At 43.7% G+C, this 19,130-nt stretch overlaps 1 protein-coding gene across 2 annotated transcripts in view; it reads left to right on the top strand.

The window, feature by feature from the left end:
• Positions 1-2,328: 2,328 nt before the first annotated feature.
• LOC115176312 (CD276 antigen) overlaps positions 2,329-19,130 on the top strand; it is a 51,196-nt gene continuing 34,394 nt past the window's right edge. The window contains exons 1-3 of one of the 2 annotated variants that reach the window (XM_029736254.1): positions 2,329-2,910; positions 8,690-8,785; positions 8,876-9,238. In XM_029736254.1, the coding sequence (XP_029592114.1) occupies positions 2,862-2,910; positions 8,690-8,785; positions 8,876-9,238 (508 nt within the window). In that variant the 5' untranslated portion in view covers positions 2,329-2,861. The remainder of the gene's footprint in view (positions 2,911-8,689; positions 8,786-8,875; positions 9,239-19,130) is intronic. The other variant, XM_029736255.1, reaches the window with a different exon arrangement.

Below are 19,130 nucleotides of genomic sequence, written 5' to 3'. Positions count from 1 at the left end.
TCTTCTGATCCCTCCTGTCTCAGCCTCCAGTATTTATGCTGCAGTAATTTATGTGTCGGGGACTAGGGTCAGTCTGTTACATCTGGAGTATTTCTCTTGTCTTATCCGGTGTCCTGTGTGAATTTAAATATGATCTCTCTAATTCTCTCTTTCTCTCTTTCTTTCTTTCTCTCGGAGGACCTGAGCCCTAGGACCATGCATCAGGACTACCTGGCATGATGACTCCTTGCTGTCCCAAGTCCACCTGGCCGTGCTGCTGCTCCAGTTTCAACTGTTCTGCCTGCGGCTATGGAACCCTGACCTGTTCACAGGAAGTGCTTGTTGCACCCTCGACAACTACTATGATTATTATTATTTGACCATGCTGGTCATTTATGAACATTTTAACATCTTGACCATGTTCTGTTATAATATCCACCCGGCACAGCCAGAAGAGGACTGGCCACCCCTCATAGCCTGGTTCCTCTCTAGGTTTCTTCCTAGATTTTTGGCCTTTCTAGGGAGTTTTTCCTAGGGAGTTTTTCCTAGCCACCGTGCTTCTTTCACATGCATTGCTTGCTGTTTGGGGTTTTAGGCTAGGTTTCTGTACAGCACTTTGAGATATCAGCTGATGTACGAAGGGATATATAAATACATTTGATTTGATTTGATTAGTGCGTCTCCCCAGTCCTGTGAGACCGAGTCCTGCTCCTCGCACTATTCCTCCAGTGCGCAGCCATAGCCCAGTACGTCCTGTGCCTGTTCCCCGCACTCGACCTGAGGTGTGTGTTACCAGTCTGGCACCACCTATGCCAGTCCCACGCATTGGACCTCCAGTGCGCATCCCTAGTCCAGAGCCTTCAACGGAGGTCTGCAGGCCAGAGCCTTCAGCGTTGGTCTACAGCCCAGAGCCTTCAGCGACGGTCTGCAGCCCAGAGTCTTTAGCAGCGGCCTTTAGCCCAGAGTCTTCAGTGGCGGTTGGCGGTCCGAAGCCTCCGACGATGATCCATGGTCTGGTTCCTCCGGACATACAGAAGCGGGGGGATCAGCGGGCGGTGGGGGTACTACGCCCGGAACCAGAGCCGCCACAATAGACATTTGTCACCCACCCTACCCTCCCTTTGTTTTTGTGGGGGGGGGTTGTTGTTTCTTTTATTTTTTATAGGTGCGGTCGGGGTCCGCACCTTTGGGGGGGGTACTGTCACATCCTGACCATAGTAATTTGTTATTTTCTATGGTAGAGTAGGTCAGGGCGTGACAGGGGGTGTTTGTCTGTTTTGTGTATTTCTATGTTTAGTTCTAGTTTCTGTATTTCTAGATTAGTTTTTGTTTGGCATGATCTCCAATTAGAGGCAGTTGTTTGTCGTTGTCTCTAATTGGAGGCCATATTTAAGTTGATGTTTGTCTCACTGGTGTTTGTGGGTGTAACGATTCTCGTCTTCTGACGATATCGCGAAATCACTGTCGGAGAACGTGGACCAATACGCAGCAGGTTGTGTGCTCAACATCATGTTTATTAAACACGTTGATCACGAAAAAACAATAGATGCAGACAACACGACAGGAGACAGTTTCGCAGGCTATAACTAGCAGTGCAAAAAACAACTACCCACCAAACACAAAGACAAACACACCCTACTATATAGGACTCCCAATCAAAGGCAACTCAACACAGCTGCCTTCAATTGAGAGTCCAACCCCAATTAACTGGACATAGAAACACAGACATAGACCAGTGACAAACCCCATAAACATACATCAACTATCCTCTGCCACATCCTGACCAAACTACAATAACCAAATATACTCTATACTGGTCAGGACGTGACAGTGGGTGATTATTTCTGGAGTAGTGTATGCCTGCTCTGCCTCACGGCTTTCTTGTTTTCGGATTTCAAGTTTATGATTTATTGCATGAGCTCCACGACTAAAATAAAAGATGTGGGACTACGATCACGCCGCGCATTGGTCCGATCCTTCTGAAAGCTGTGACATTGTGAAAATAGGATGTTGACATGATCAGTCCAATCAAAGCTACTGTACATATAACGTGATTTAATATCTTTTTATCTGTGGCCAATGACCTTGAGCCTTCTTGGATGGGCACTTTATAACATCAGCAGCCAAATAGCTATGAATTTTCAACGTCTCCTCTTACACTTGGCAGTGATGTAATGTCCCCATGAGTGACAGAACACTCAGAAGCACTGAGCTTGGCTGAAACACCTGTATTTTGGAGCTGCTTTACTCAAGAAAACAGAAAAGAGACCATGTTTTGTATGCGCTTTTATTAACTCAATGATATATATTATTTTCACATTGTTTGCAAACTGATATGTGACACGTATTATTAATGCCAAAATAACATGCAAAATAGGCAAGCCTTATTTTTTGTAAAACTGGGTGGCTCAGAACAAGGTGTGCTCTAGCCCCACCTGCCAGAAACGATGGGTCGCAATTTATCAATCTGAAAGAATATGGGTCGGGCCTGCTGGATAGCCTGTTTGTTGCTTAACCAAAAACAAAGTGTTTTTTACTTACAACATAATGACTAGGCAAACAATCAGTCTAGATTATTCTAGTATGTTTTACTGGTAGACATGAGTCACCGCGAGTCATTCACACGCATGAGAGTCAGGTTGTTTATAACCTTTAGGAACACGGACTAAACGCCAATCCTCTTTACCAAACTACAGAAATAGGACGACGTGTAAGTGTTTTCCATCTGTAACAGGTTAGGCGGTTTCTGGCGGAACATTTATTTGCTTACTAAGACGTGTTACGGTATACCCATTTGAGACAGCCTACATTTGAGATCCGTGGAAATAGTAAAAGTCCAGGTGGTAAAGTTTATTTTACAGCTTCCCATCAAACGATTAGAGATGTCGGAATGGTTCTGTATTCTGCTCATCGCTGCACTCGGAGACATTGGTAAGTTTTAATATGATAAAGACATTTTCAGATTGTTTTGCAATTCAATATGAAAAGCACAGGTATTGAGATATCGTAGTTGTGCCAACGGTTTTTAAATCAAAGTCATGTTTAATTATTATCACACAGTAATAGCCTACGCAGCCTTCTGCAGTGGGTATTTATAAACAAGTTGAAAGTAGCTGGATTGAAGGACGTTCTTGCAAGGCTACTGAAGCGATTTAAAGACAAAATATCATTTACAAGTGTACAACTAAATCTCTAAAGGGAAAATCCCTATTCTGGTAAACAGCTGGATGAGTCTGGAGAAATAAATGTAAGAGAGAGTTCGACATTTACTGGGGTACACTCTAAAAAGAAAAGTTTCCTGCTTTTAGGAGTTCTTCTAAGTGAAACTGTGGGGGTTTTAATGGATCCTTGAAGAACCTTTTGAAGAACCTTTCCGTGTAAATTTTTGAACTACCCCCTCCCCTATTATTAATAATAATACGCATAACAATAACACAATATTTTAGTTCTCAGCGTTTATTATGATTTTAGTGGCAAAGCAGAATAAAACAATCTGAGTATGAGTCAAACTACCAGCAGAGCCCCAAGTCCAATGGGTATATCCTCTGTCCTGTTGATGTTAATGTGTTGCTCTTCTACCGAGGTAAAGACAGTTTCAGGTTGGATATTCAACCAAGTCCAATGGGTATATCCTCTGTCCTGTTGATGTTAATGTGTTGCTCTTCTACCGAGGTAAAGACAGTTTCAGGTTGGATATTCAACCAAGTCCAATGGGTATATCCTCTGTCCTGTTGATGTTAATGTGTTGCTCTTCTACCGAGGTAAAGACAGTTTCAGGTTGGATATTCAACCAAGTCCAATGGGTATATCCTCTGTCCTGTTGATGTTAATGTGTTGCTCTTCTACCGAGGTAAAGTCAGTTTCAGGTTGGATATTCAACGGATATTCGCCAGTATTTTTTCTTACGTCCACCAACAGCCGTTAGGGACCGTCAACATAGTGATAAATCAATTTTTTTTCAAATTTCAGTAGCTGTTTAACCATTACTCCTAAAACGTTCAAAACGGGTTGTAGCTAACCCGATGGCATAGACACACATTGCACACACTTTTTTTTGTCGATTTACATCTCGCACTATTTTAAATTATTTATTTACATTTTATTTATTTACAATTTCAATAGCTCATTGGTCATATGACTTACTGACTTCAAACAAGGTTCAGAATGTCCACTGACCACCCTTCTAATATTGCACACCCATTAGTTTGTCCATTTTTATCTCAAAAGATTTTACAATAATTTTTCAAACTTAAAAATTTCAATAGCTCCTTGGTCATGTGACTTACTGACTTCAAACAAGGTTCAGAATGTCCACTCAGTGGGCCTACAAATCAAATCAAAATCAAATGTATTTATGAAGCCCTTCTTACATCAGCTGATATCTCAAAGTGATGTACAGAAACCCAGCCTAAAACCCCAAACAGCAAGCAATGCAGGTGTAGAAGCACGGTGGCTAGGAAAAACTCCCTAGAAAGGCCAGAACCTAGGAAGAAACCTAGAGAGGGACCAAGCTATGAGGGGTGGCCAGTCCTCTTCTGGCTGTGCCGGGTGGAGATTATGACAGAACATGGCCAAGATGTTCAAATGTTCATAGATGACCAGCAGGGTCAAATAATAATAATCACAGTGGTTGTAGAGGGTGCAACAGGTCAGCACATCAGGAATAAATGTCAGTTGGCTTTTCATAGCCGATCATTCAGAGTATCTCTACCGCTCCTGCTGTCTCTAGAGAGTTGAAAACTCTCTCTCCCTGTCTGGGACAGGTAGCACGTCCGCTGAACAGGTCAGGGTTCTATAGCTGCAAGCAGAACAGTTGAAACTGGAGCAGCAGCACGGCCAGGTGGACTGGGGACAGCAAGGAGTCATCAGGCCAGGTAGTCCTGAGGCATGGTCCTAGGGCTCATGTCCTCCGAGAGAGAGAAAGAAAGAAAGAAAGAATTAGAGAGAGCATACTTAAATTCACACAGGACACCGGATAAGACAATAGAAATACTCCAGATATAACAGACTGACCCTAGCCTCCCCGACACATAAACTACTGCAGCATAAATACTGTAGGCTGAGACATGAGGGGTCGGGAGACAATGTGGCCCCGTCCGACGATAACCCCAGACAGGGCCAAACAGGCAGGATATAACCCCACCCACTTTGCCAAAGCACAGCCCCGACACCACTAGAGGGATATCTTCAACCACCAACTTCAACCACCAACATAAGACAAGGCCGAGTATAGCCCACAAAGAACTCCGCCGCGGCACAACCCAAGTGGGGGCACCAACCCAGACAGGAAGATCATGTCAGTGACTCCACCCACTCAAGTGACGCACCCCTCCTAGGGACGGCATGGAAGAACACCAATAAGCCAGTGACTCAGCCCCTGTAATATGGTTAGAGGCAGAGAATCCCAGTGGAAAGAGGGGAACTAGCCAGGCAGAGACAGCAAGGGCAGTTCGTTGCTCCAGTGCATTTCTGTTCACCTTCACATTCCTGGGCCAGACTACACTCAGTCATAAGACCTACTGAAGAGATGAGTATTCAATAAAGACTTAAAGGTTGAGACAGAGTCTGCGTCTCTCACATGGGTAGGCAGACCATTCCATAAAAATTGAGCTCTGTAGGAAGCCCTGCCTCCAGCTGTTTGCTACACATTGCACAGCCTTTAGTTTGTCCAGATTTTACATTAATTTTTCAAACATTTCAATAGCTCCTTTTAAATTTCCTTTGTTAATATGGACTCTTTTGATCTAAATTGCTTTTGTTTTATAGATGAGTACTGAATTGCATGGCCTCCAAAGGCACATTTAAAAGTGTCCCATACTATAAAGGGATCTGCTGTACCTATGTTATGTCTGAAAAAGTCAGTTATAAATTCTTCTGTCCTAGTTCTAAACAATTTATCATCTAGTAGGCTTTGATTAAATTTCCAATATCCTCGCCCACATGGAAATTCTTTAAGAGTAATATATATGCCAATTATGTGATGATCCGACCGCATTCTGTCCCCTATCAACACTTTTTAAAACTTTTGGTGCCAGAGAGAATGGCATAATAAAGTAGTATCAAATGTAGGCTCTCTCACGTCTTAGTAAGCAAATAAATGTTCCGCCAGAAACCGGCTAACTTGGTACAGATGGAAAACACTTAAACATAGTCCTATTTCTGTAGTTAAGTAGAGAGGATTGGAGTTCAGTCACTTTTTTTTTACTTTTGGTGCCAGAGCAGAGAGAATGGCATAAGAAAGTAGTCAAGACGACTAGCTTGATTAAGCCTCCGCCATGTATGTCTCACTAGGTCAGGGTATTTAAGTCTCCATATATCCACTAATTCCAATATATCCATGACATTCATGATTTCCTTAAGTGCCTGAGGGTGATAGTTTGTAGTGTGATTTCCTTTCTGGTCCATATAGGTATTTAAGACCGTATTAAAATCTCCCACCATAATAATAGAGTCTAGTGTTTCTTGTAGAGTTGATAAATTCTTATATATATTTTCAAAGAAGCTTGGATCATCATTATTTGGACCGTATAGGTTAATAAGCCATATCAGTTTATTGTCCAATAACATATTTAAAATAATCCATCTACCTTGATGATCTGTTTGGACAATTTGCACATTTGGATCAAAATTACTGTTAATTAAAACCATCACCCCTTTTGAATTTCTTTGCCCGTGGGAGAAATATATTTCACCCCCCCAGTCTTTTATCCACAAAACTTCATCTAAAATTGTTGAATGAGTTTCCTGTAAACAATAGATATTATATTCCTTCTCTTTTAGCTAGGTAAATACTGATCGTCTTTTCTTATTATCTGCTAGGCCATTACAATTGTAACTGGCTATACTTATTTCACCACTTACCATAATGAGACACAACTTCCAATTCCATTTATCAAAATATATGCTTATAAACGTACCATTAAAAAGTAACATGATGATTGAGTGTCTATACAGCTGTTCCATGATATTTGCATTGCTACTAAGTAAACCTCCAACTTGTCCCAACTATTCCACCCACTAAAAGCCCTCCTCATCCCGAGTTGGGTTGTCATCCCAATGCCCGGCAGACCACACCCCCGACCCCCCCGTATCCCATAGCCCTGAACAGACTGGGATCCATCCTGGGAAAAGAGCACACAGTGCCATTTACAGAACAGAAGTAGATCAACCTCCAAATGCATTTCCATCACCCTCATCTCGATTTGTATTATATATAGCCATCAAAAAATATATATATTTTAAAAATCCTGTTTCTTATTTTCCATAATTAGCTATTAATATTTGTAGTAATGTAGGCAATTTATGCAAAGGATTTTACCTCTCACCAGTCTCGCCATTACCAAAATTACATTATTGCAAGCAATTATTATATTAGCAAACAATTATTGTTTATCATCCTATATTGTCCCTAATATATTTTACTCCCTCGCAATAGTTGTGGGATACGCACATACACCCACACACTCAACCCTTTCCCCCCACACAACCATAGGCTCACATTCTCAACAGTTGCACCATCCCAGAGCCCAACTCAAGAAAGGTCTTGATTTATAAATGCATATACAGTTGCAGCTGTATAAGAAGGCCTTCAAGACCGTGCAAAAAAAATGGGCAGAAATTAAGAGATTTTATTAACCATTGTCACATCCTAGATGATGGAGCTCAAATGTACACCTTTTCCCTGAAACACTAACAACACGGTCCCCTGTATTCACCATTTTTCCCAAGCAAACTAACTTGCCTAGTGAAATAAAGGTTCCATATAGAAGATAAAAAAGGCCTTTGATACTGGGTAGGGAAGGATGTGTTCTCTGTTTGTCAGACATACTCTATTTGATTGTTTTGTTGAAAACACAAACCATAATGAAGCACCAGAAGTCGGTAATCGTTATGCAGTTATGCATTGCTTACTGGTTATGTGTGGTGCATTGGGACAGAAACCTGTTGGTGGAAAATCATTGCATATAAAATTATTTTATACAGTATAAATATAAATGTTGAAAATCTTATTTCCATTTAGCTGATGATTGTCTGCATCCGGCTCTGATCTCTTTAATGAAACAGGCAGGGAGAGTGAGCTTGTCCGTGGTGCTTCGGTGAACCTTCAAACTTCTGTCCATGCTTCGCTGGGCTACAGCCATTTGTGGTAGTAATCATTCTTTTTGAGTAAATAATAGGATTGGGGAGGGTGTACAAATGTTTTTACAGTACAAGGGTCATGTGAAAATATTTTGGCCAAAGTGAGTACATGTATTTTAAAGGATAACTCCAGTGGGACCAGCTCCAGTAAATGTTGATCTGTCCAAAACCACTCTTACATTCATAGACAAAGCAATGGAAGCAATGTTTTTTTTAAACTATACATTGTTTATTTACTATTAAAAGTAATACAAGTTAATATTTTGGACTGTGATGTCGTACGCTAAGATAGTTGAACTAAGCTCATGAGGCTTTTAATATATTCTTCAAGAATCAATGATGATATATCATTCATTTAAAAGTACAGGAATTGGATGTAGAAATCTCAGATTGTCCCTTTAACCCTTGCCGCTTTGCATAAGGAATTTTAGTGCTATCTAATGACCTGTATCTTCTTCCTACGTTAGACCTCCACACTGACCATGGATTAGACCTGGTAGGCAGGTTGTTAATAACTGAGTGAAATTGAAGATGTGTGCATTTATGGACATGATTTATGTGCATTGTGGAGCGGAGCCTACGGCTATGGAAGCAAAATGTACTGATGGGAAATCCAACTCCTCTGCTTTACAAACCATCACACACTACCGCATCTATCCCCTTTATTGTAAGTTAATATCTTTCTAACCCTTTTGTCCCTACCATGACACACACACACCCAGACACACAAACTCAAGTCTCTCCCTTGTTCCCCCAGATGCCTTCGAAGTACAGGCGCCCCAGCCCAGAGTGGTAGCCGTCTATGACCAACCGGCTGTTTTGGGCTGTGTGTTCCCCCCTAGCCTTGACTCTGGTGCCCCCCTGGAAGAGGGTCTCGTGGTGACATGGCAGAGGGTAGAAGATTCGCGGGTGGTCCACAGTTTCTACTATGGAACAGACCAACTGGCACGCCAGAGCGGGGAGTACTACAACCGCACTGGACTCTTCCATTCCCAGCTCCCTGGGGGAAACGCATCCCTCAGGTTGGAGAGTGTAGGTCCAGGGGATCAGGGAAGATATCTCTGTTCGGTTAATAACATGAAGGGGACAGGAAAGGCTGAGGTCCAGCTCAAATACGCAGGTAGGTTCTCTTTTCTTCTCTCTACTCTATTCCTCCTACTTCTCATGATGTCTTTTGTTCAATTATCTTTCCTCATTTAGGTGTCGCCCATCTTCCCCATTATCCCCTGGGTATTTCTATCTGTGTTCTCTGTTTGTGTGTTGCCAGTTCGTCTTGTCTTGTCAGGTCTTACCAGCGTGTTTTCCCGTCTCCCTGCTTTCTCAAGTTCTGTTTCATAGTTTCCCCGGTTCTGACCATTCTGCATGCCCTGACCCCGAGCCTGCCTACCATTCTGTACCTGCCTGACTCTGACCCATTTCTGAACCTCTGCCTGTTCTGACCCCAGCCTGCCTGCTGTTCTGTACCTTATTGACTCTGCCCTGGATTACGGACCTCTGCCTGCCTTTGACCTGTCTTTTGCCTGCCCCCTCTTTGGGTCAATAAACATCTGTGACTCTAGCTGTCTGCATCTGGCCCTTATTCTGAGTTCTTATAGTACGAACTGGCCATGACTAACCCAGCAGACTCAGACCAGCTCTACAATGCTATCTCCCTGCAAGGAGCCACCATTGGAAGACACAAGGAGTTACTGCAATGTCTTATGAAGGGACTCCATACCCTGGCAGAATGCCATGACCAGGCATTTGACGCATTGCTGGAGCAATTCCGCAGATTCCCTACTGGGCAGCGGGTCACACCAGTAATCTCTCAGCCTACCCCATTGTCCTGAGAACCCCGCTTACCTCCTCCTGAGCGCTACGCTGGAGATTCTGGAACTTGCCTGGCTTTTCTCTCCCAGTGCTCCCTCATTTTCGAGCTGCAGCCTTCTTCGTTCCCCACTGACCGCTCGAGGATAGCGTACATCATAACGCTGATGACTGGGAGGGCACTTGCCTGGGCTACGGTGGTGTGGGAGCAACACTCCACCGTCTGCCTCAGTCTGGAGGAGTTCGTAGCGGAGGTTCTCCGTTGTCCGGGAGAGAGGCTGCTCGTGAGTTGCTCCAGCTATGTCAAGACTCCCGTAGCAGACTACACAGTGGATTTTCGCAGGTTGTTGGCTGAGAGTGCCTGGAACCCGGAAGCATTGTTTGACATGTTCCTTCACAGAGTATCGGAGGTGATTAAAGATGAGTTCGCAGCCCAGGAGCTGCCCATGGACCTTGACTACCTCATAGCCTTGACCATCCGGATCGATTGCCGACTTTGAGAACATAGGAGGGAAAGGGAATCTGTACTCTGTCGCCCAGGTTCGCACTCGATTCACCCCTCGTCTTTGAAGAATCCCGATGACGCCCAAAGTTTACATGTCCAAGTTCCTGCCACCCAGGCTCTCGTCAGACCCTGGCCTTTGTGTGACAACGCTTTTGGTGGCCTACCTTGGCTCCTGACGTTTCTGCGTTCGTCGCCTCATGCATGATCTGTGTGCAGAACAAGACTACCCGGCAAGCTCCTGCTGGTCTCCTTCAACCCCTGCCTGTTCCTCACCGTCCCTGGTCTCACATATCCCTGGACTTTGTCACGGGTCTCCCCCCGCCATCCTGACAGTAGTGGATCGGTTTTCCAAAGCCGGCCATTTCATTCCTCTCCCCAAGCTACCCTCTGCCAAAGAAACGGTCCAGCTCATGGTGCAGCACGTCTTGCGGATCCATGGACTCCCAGTGGACATGGTCTCCGACCGGGGTCCTCAGTTCTCGTCCCGGTTCTGGAAGGCGTTCCGCATACTCAGTAGGTCGTCGGCCAGTCTGTCCTCCGGGTTCAACACCCAGTCCAACGGCCAGTCGGAGCGAGCCAACCAAGACCTGGAAACGACTCTTCGCTGCCTGGTCTCCGCCAACCCCACCACATGGAACCAGCAACTAGTGTGGGTTGAATATGTCCGCAACACCCTTCCTTGCTCTGCCACAGGTCTCTCGCCCTTTGAGTGTTCCCTGGGTTATCAGCCCCCGCTCTTCCCAGAGCAAGAGGTCGGCACACCCTCGGTCCAGATGATTGTCCGCCCCTGTCGTCGTACCTGGACGAGAGCCCGGTCGGCTCTTCTCAAGACCACCTCCAAGTATCGATGACAAGCGGACCGCCACCGGATCCCGGCTCCCGGGTATCGTCTCGGGCAGAGGGTACAGCTGTCCACTCAAGATCTGCTCCACCGGGTGGAGCCCAGCAAACTTTCCCCCCGGTTTATCGGCCCTTTCCCCATCTCCAAGATCATTAGCACCTCTGCTGTTGGTCTTCTGTTGCCCCATACCCTCTGTATACATCACACTTTTCATGTGTTTAGGATCAAAACCATGTGTCACAGCTCTTTGTCTTGTGTTTCCAATGTTGCCACCTTTTTTGCAGTATTACTTAAGTGCATTATTGAAAACAGGAAGCATCTTTTGTCATATTTTTATTCTCTACAGGCTTCCTTCTTTTCCCTCTGTCATTTACGTTAGTATTGTGGAGTAATTACAATGTTGTTGATCCATCCTCAGTTTTCCCCTGTCAAAGCCATTAAACTTTGTAACTATTTTAAAGTCACCATTTTCCTCATGGTAAAAATCCTGAGTGGTTTCCTACCTCTCCTGCAACTGAGTTAACAAGGACGCCTGTATCTTTGTAGTGACTGGGTGTCTTGATACACCATCCAAAGTGTAATTAATAACTTCACCATCCTCAAAGGGATATTCAATCTCATCTTTAAATAGGTGCCCTTTTTGCAAGGCATTGGAAATCCTCCCTGGTCTATATGGTTGAATCTTTGTTTGAAATTCACTGTTCGACTGAGGGACCTTAGGGAAAACCTCGCTGGTCTTTGTGGTTAAATCTGTGTTTGAAATTCACTGCTCGACTGAGGGACCTTACAATTATCTGTATGTGAGGGGTACAGAAATAAGGTGGTCATTTAAAAATTATGTTAAACTCTATTATTGCACATAGAGTGAGTCCATGCAACTTATTACGTGACTAGTGAAGCACATTTCTACTCCTGAACTTATTTCAGTACAGATGCATCAAAGCTGTGACCGAGAGACTGAAAAACAACTTCTATCTCAAGGCCGTCAGACCTTGAGATAGTCACAACTAGCAGGCCTCTGACCAATACCCTGCCCTGAACTTTAGTCACTGTTACTAGACGGCTACCACCTGGTTACTCAACCCTGCACATTAGAGACTGCTGCCTACAGACAAGGAACACTGGTCACTTTAATAATGTTTTCATACTGTTTTACTCATTTCATGTAAACTCCGAAAAAATAAACATCACTTTTTCAGGACCCTGTCTTTCAAGGATAATTTGTAAAAATCCAAATAACTTCACAGATCTTCATTGTAAAGGGTTTAAACACTGTTTCCCATGCTTGTTCAATGAACCACAAACAATTAATGAACATGCAGCTGTGGTACGGTCATAATTTTTATTTTTTTATTTTACCTTTATTTATACAGGTTTATTCTCATTGAGATAAATATCTCTTTTCCAAGAGAGACCTGATCCAATAGCAGCAAGGGGAACAACGTTTCAGACAAACCAAATGTCATACACTAACACAACATTAAACACAACTATAAACACACATACAGTACAACAAAAACATATTACATTTAAAAACACAAACATCTTGACTAAAAACAGCTGGCCTAAAAATGATAACACTCTTCTATAATATATACATCCATCAAGTGTTTAAACTCCACCAACGAAACTAGATCATCACATTTTAAAATGTTCAGGAGTGAATTCCAGGACCACGGAGCTGAGTAACTAAAACTATTTCTACCATGACCTGTTCTAATTCTTGGTACTGTTAGAAGCAAATCAGAATGGGACCGTAATTGATATTTATTTACTGACCTGACTAAAAAAGTACATAGATAAAATGGCATTTTACCCAATATGGCCTTATAAATCAGTGTATACCAGTGTTTAAGCCTACGCAAGGTCAATGACGACCAGCCAACAGCGCTGTAGAGATCACAATGAAGTGTTAGACATTTCTGATTTGTAATGAACCTGAGGGCTGCATGATATACTGAATCAAATGCTCTCAGGGAAGTGGCTGAGGCCTGCATATATATATAACATCACTAAAATCTAAAACCGACAGTAATGTACATCGTACCAGCTCCTTCCTGGCCTCAAAAGAAAAACAAGCCTTATGCCGATAATAAAATCCTATTTTCAGTTTGAGCTTCCTTATCAAGTTCTCTACATGCACAGTGAAGCTCAGCTTATCATCAACCCACACACCCAAATATTTGTACACTTTAACTTGCTCTATATTATGTCCAGCCAATGTAGCAATGACATGATTTGTAACATGCCTGGCATTTGAAAATAGCATGCATTTTGTTTTACTCGAATTTAGAATCAGCTTTAAATCATACAGATTCTGTTGTATGATGTTAAATGCTCTTTGGGCATTTTCAAAAGCTAAAGATAAACTACAACCACTTGAATAAAGAACAGTATCATCTGCATAAATATGAACATCCGTTTGTTTCAATAAGATCCCCAATGTTGTTGATATACAAAATGAACAACAGTGGGCCCAAAATAGAACCTTGCGGAACACCTGAGCACACCTCTATGGACTCAGATTTGCAACCATCCGCCATTACACATTAAGACACTAACAGCTTACAGACGGTAGGCAATTAAGGTCACAGTTATGAAAACTTAGGTCACTAAAGAGGCCTTTCTGCTGACTCTGAGAAACACCAAAAGAAAGATGCCCAAGGTCCCTGCTCATCTGCGTGAACGTGCCTTAGGCATGCTGCAAGGAGGCATGAGGACTGCAGATGTGGCCAGGGCAATAAATTACAATGTCCGTACTGTAAGATGCCTAAGACAGCGCTACAGGGAGAAAGGATGTACAGCTGATCATCCTCACAGTGGCAGACCACGTGTAACAACACCTGCACAGGATCGGTACATCCGAACATCACACCTGTGGGACAGGTACAGGATGGCAACAACAACTGCCCGAGTTACACCAGGAACGCACAATCCCTCCATCAGTGCTCAGACTGTCCGCAATGGGCTGAGAGAGGCTGAACTGCGGGCTTGTAGGCCTGTTGTAAGGCATGTCCTCACCAGACATCACCAGCAACAACGTCGCCTATGGGCACAAACCCACCGTCGCTGGACCAGACAGGACTGGCAAAAAGTGCTCTTCACTGACGAGTCGCGGTTTTGTCTCACCAGGGGTGATGGTTGGATTTGCGTTTATCGTCAAAGGAATGAACGTTACACCGAGGCCTGTACTCTGGAGCGGGATCGATTTGGAGGTGGAGGGTCCGTCATGGTCTGGGGCGGTGTGTCACAGCATCATTGCACTGAGCTTGTTGTCATTGCAGGCAATCTCAACGCTGTGCGTTACAGGGAAGACATCCTCCTCCCTCATGTGGTACCCTTCCTGCAGGCTCATCCTAACATGACCCTCCAGCATGACAATTCCACCAGCCATACTGCTCATTCTGTGCATGATTTCCTGCAAGACAGGAATGTCAGGGTTCTACATGGCCAGCGAAGAGCCCGGATCTCAATCCCATTGAGCACATCTGGGACCTGTTGGATCGGAGGGTGAGGGCTAGGGCCATTCCCCCCAGAAATGTCCGGGAATTTGCAGGTGCCTTGGTGGAAGAGTGGGGTGACATCTCAAAGCAAGAACTGGCAAATCTGGTGCAGTCCATGAGGAGGAGATGCGCTGCAGTACTTAACCTGTTGGGGCTAGGGGGCAGTATTTGCACGGCCGGATAAAAAACGTACCCGATTTAATCTGGTTACTATTCCTGCCCAGTAACTAGAATATGCATATAATTGTTTGATTTGGATAGAAAACACCCTAAAGTTTCTAAAACTGTTTGAATGGTGTCAGTGAGTATAAAGGAACTCATTTGGCAGGCTAAAACCTGAGAAGATTCCAAACAGGAAGCGCTCTCTCTGACCATTTCATGGTCTTCTTGATCATCTCTAACCAAAACAGGGGATCTCTGGCATGATGTGACATTTTCTAACGCTCCCATAGGCTCTCAGAAGGCGCCAAAAAGCTGAATGGTGGCTTTGCAGGCCCTGGCTGAAAAACATTAGCGCATTTTGTAAGTGGTCGATCTGAGAACAATGATACTGGAGGCGCGTGCCCGAGTCGACTCCATGTTTACTTTTTCTCTCTTTGAACGAAAACAACCACTCCCGGTCGGAATATTATCGCTTTTTTACGAGAAAAATTGCATAAAAATTTATTTTAAACAGCGGTTGACATGCTTCGAAGTACGGTAATGGAATATTTAGAATTTTTTTGTCACGAAACGCGTCGGGAGCTTAACCCTTATTTACCCTTCGGATAGTGTCTTGAACGCACGAACAAAACGCTGCTATTTGGATATAACTATGGATTATTTGGGACCAAACCAACATTTGTTATTGAAGTAGAAGTCCTGGGAGTGCAATCTGACGAAGAACAGCAAAGGTAATAACATTTTTCTTATAGTATATCTGACTTTGGTGAGGGCTAAACTTGGTGGGTGTCTAAATAGCTAGCCCTGTGATGCCGGGCTATCTACTTAGAATATTGCAAAATGTGCTTTCACCGAAAAGCTATATTCTAGTTTCTGGGCAGGAGTAATAATCAGATTAAATCGGGTACGTTTTTTATCCGGCCGTGAAAATACTGCCGCCTATCCATGACAGGTTAACAAAGCACACCTGTTAATTGAAATTCATTCCAGGTGACTACCTCATGAAGCTGGTTGAGAGAATGCCAAAGCTGCCATCAAGGCAAAGGGTGGCTTCTTTGAAGTATCTCAAATATAAAATATATTTTGATTTGTTTAACCTGTCTGGGATAGGGGGCAGTATTTTCACGGCCGGATAAAAAAAACGTACCCAATTTAAACTGGTTACTACTCTTGAGAATATGCATATTATTAGTAGATTTGGATAGAAAACACTCTAAAGTTTCTAAAACTGTTTGAATGGTGTCTGTGAGTATAACAGAACTCATACGGCAGGCAAAAACCTGAGAAGATTCCAAGCAGGAAGTGGCCTGTCTGACAATTTGTAGTTCCTCTGTTGCATCTCTATCGAAATTACAGTATCTGTGCTGTTACGTGACACTTTCTAAGGCTTCCATTGGCTCTCTAAAGCCTTCAGAAACCGGAATGACGCGTCTCCTGTCTCTGGGCAGATAACAGCAGCATAGTTTGTCAGTGGGCTGCCTGGTGACAGAGAGTCTGGAGATGCACATTCACGAGACCTCGCCATTTTTTTCTTTCCCTCTTTGAATGAATACAACATTGTCCGGTTGGAATATTATCGCTATTTTACGAGAGAAATAGCATCAAAATTGATTTTAAACAGCGTTTGACATGCTTCTAAGTACGGTAATGGAACATTTTTAATTTTTTTTGTCACGAAATATGCTCGCGCGTTTGGATAGTGACCTGAACGCACGAACAAAACGGAGGTATTTGGATATAACTATGGATTATTTGGAACCAAAACAACATTTGTTGTTGAAGTAGAAGTCCTGGGAGTGCATTCTGACAAAGAACAGCAAAGGTAATACAATTTTTCTAATAGTAATTCTGAGTTTAGTGAGCCCCGAAGTTGGCGGGTGTCTGAATAGCTAGCCTGTGATGGCCGAGCTATGTACTCAGAATATTGCAAAATGTGCTTTCGCCGAAAAGCTATTTTAATATCTGACATAGCGATTGCATAAAGGAGTTCTGTATCTATAATTCTTAAGATAATTGTTATGTATTTTGTAAATGTTTATGATGAGTAATTTAGTAAATTCACTGGACGTTTTCGGTGGGTATACTAGTTCTGAACATCACATGCTAATGTAAAAAGCTTTTTTTTATATAAATATGAACTTGATTAAACAAAACAAGCTTGTATTGAATAACATAATGTCCTAGGCGTGTCATCAAATGAAGATCATCAAAGGTTAGTGCTGCATTTAGCTGTGGTTTGGGTTTTTGTGACGTATATGCTTGTTTTGAAAATGGCTGTGTGATTATTTGTGGCTGGGTACTCTCCTGACATAATCTAATGTTTTGCTTTCGCTGTAAAGCCTTTTTGAAATTGGACAATGTGGTTGGATTAACGAGAGTCTTATCTTTCAAATGGTGTAAAATAGTCATATGTTTGAGAAATTGAAGTTATAGCATTTTTAAGGTTTTTGTATTTCGCGCCACGCTCTACCATTGGATATTGGTGAGGCATTCCGCTTGCGGAATGTCTAGATGCGAGAGGTTAGCACTTTTTTGGTTACTACATGATTCCATACGTGTTATTTCATAGTTTTGATGTCTTCACTATTATTCTGCAATTTACAAAATAGTAAAAATAAAGAAAAACCCTTGAATGAGTAGGTGTGTCCAAACGTTTGACTGGTACTGTATATATAGAGAAAGAGAGAGAGAAGGAGAGAGAGAAAGAGAGGGGGAAAGAGAGAGAGAAAGAGAGAGAGAGAGAAAGAGAGCGAAAGAGAGAGAGAAAGAGAGGGAGAAAGAGAGAGAGAGAGAGAGATACTTTTTTGTATATGGTGTATATGGACAACCCTTCCAATTAGTGGTTTCTGCCACATCCGTTGCTGACAGGTGTATAAAATCAACCACACATTTATGCAATCTACATAGATAAACATAGGCAGTAGAATGGCGCTGAAGAACTCAATGACTTTCAACGTGGCACCGTCATAGGATGCCAAATTTCCAACAAGTCAGTTCGTCATATGTCTGCCCTGCTAGAGCTGCCCCAGTCAACTGTAATTGCTGTTATTGGGAAGTGGAAATGTCTACGATCAACAATGGCTCAGCCGTGAAGTGGTAGGTGTCACGTCCTGACCAGTAAAAGAGGTTATTTGTTGTTGTAGTTTGGTCAGGACGTGGCAGGGGTTTGTTTGTTTTGTGTTGTCGGGGTTTTTGGGTTGTGTTCTATGTTTTGTATTTCTATGTTCTATTTTCTAGTTTTTCTATTTCTATGTCTAGTTTATTGTTTTGACCTTCAATTGGAGGCAGCTGTTCCTCGTTGCCTCTAATTGAAGGTCCTATTTAGTAGGGGTGTTTTTTCTATGGGATTTGGGGGTAGTTGTTTCCTGTTTAGTGTTTGTTGCACCTGACAAGGCTGTTTTCGTCGTTCTTTTTGTTCAGTGTTCATTTTTGTTTATTAAAGAAGATAATGAGCATTCACATTCCTGCTGCGTTTTGGTCCAATTCATACGACGCCCGTGACAGAACAACCCACCACCAACGGACCAAGCAGCGGAGGAAGGAGCAGCAGCAGAGCTTTAAGGAGTTTTGGACTTAGGAGCAGATACTAGCGGGAGAAGGACCATGGAGGAAGGCTGGAGAGGACAGAGAACGCTATGCTGGGACACGGCTAGCAAGGAAGCCGGAGAGGCACCCCCAATATATTTTTTTTTGGGGGGGGGGTTTGGCTGGGCCAAGGGTGAGCCCTAAGCCAACTCCCCGTGCTTATTATGGGGAGCGTGTGGAGTGGAGAGCGCCGGTGTATGCGGAAGTGCGCACGATCTCGCCCATGCGTACGCACAGTCTGGTGCGAGCAATCCTCGCAAGTGCCGTGCTAGAGTGGGCATCCAGCCTGGAGGGAGGATGCTTGCGCAGCACATCTGGCCACCATTGCGCCTCCTAGGCCCAGGCTACCATACACCTGCTCTACGCACGGCAGCCATCAGGCCTCTGCACAGCCCAGTTCGCCCTGTGCCAGCACTCCGCTCGTGCAGGGCTACTATTACCATCCAGCCAGGATGGGTTGTGCAGGAGGTGCGCTCCAGACCTCCAGTGCCTACTCATGGCCCGGTGTATCCAGTTCCTGCTCCTCGCACTAGCCCTGAGGTGCGTGTCCCTAGTCTGGCGCCTCCAAAGCCAGCACCAGGCCTCCAGTGCGTCAGCCCAGTCTAGTACG

The sequence above is a fragment of the Salmo trutta genome, chromosome 36, assembly GCF_901001165.1.
Source record: "Salmo trutta chromosome 36, fSalTru1.1, whole genome shotgun sequence".
Lineage (NCBI taxonomy): Eukaryota > Metazoa > Chordata > Actinopteri > Salmoniformes > Salmonidae > Salmo > Salmo trutta.
Note: the sequence above shows the minus strand (reverse complement) of the source record. Positions and strands in the feature narration are given on the sequence as shown.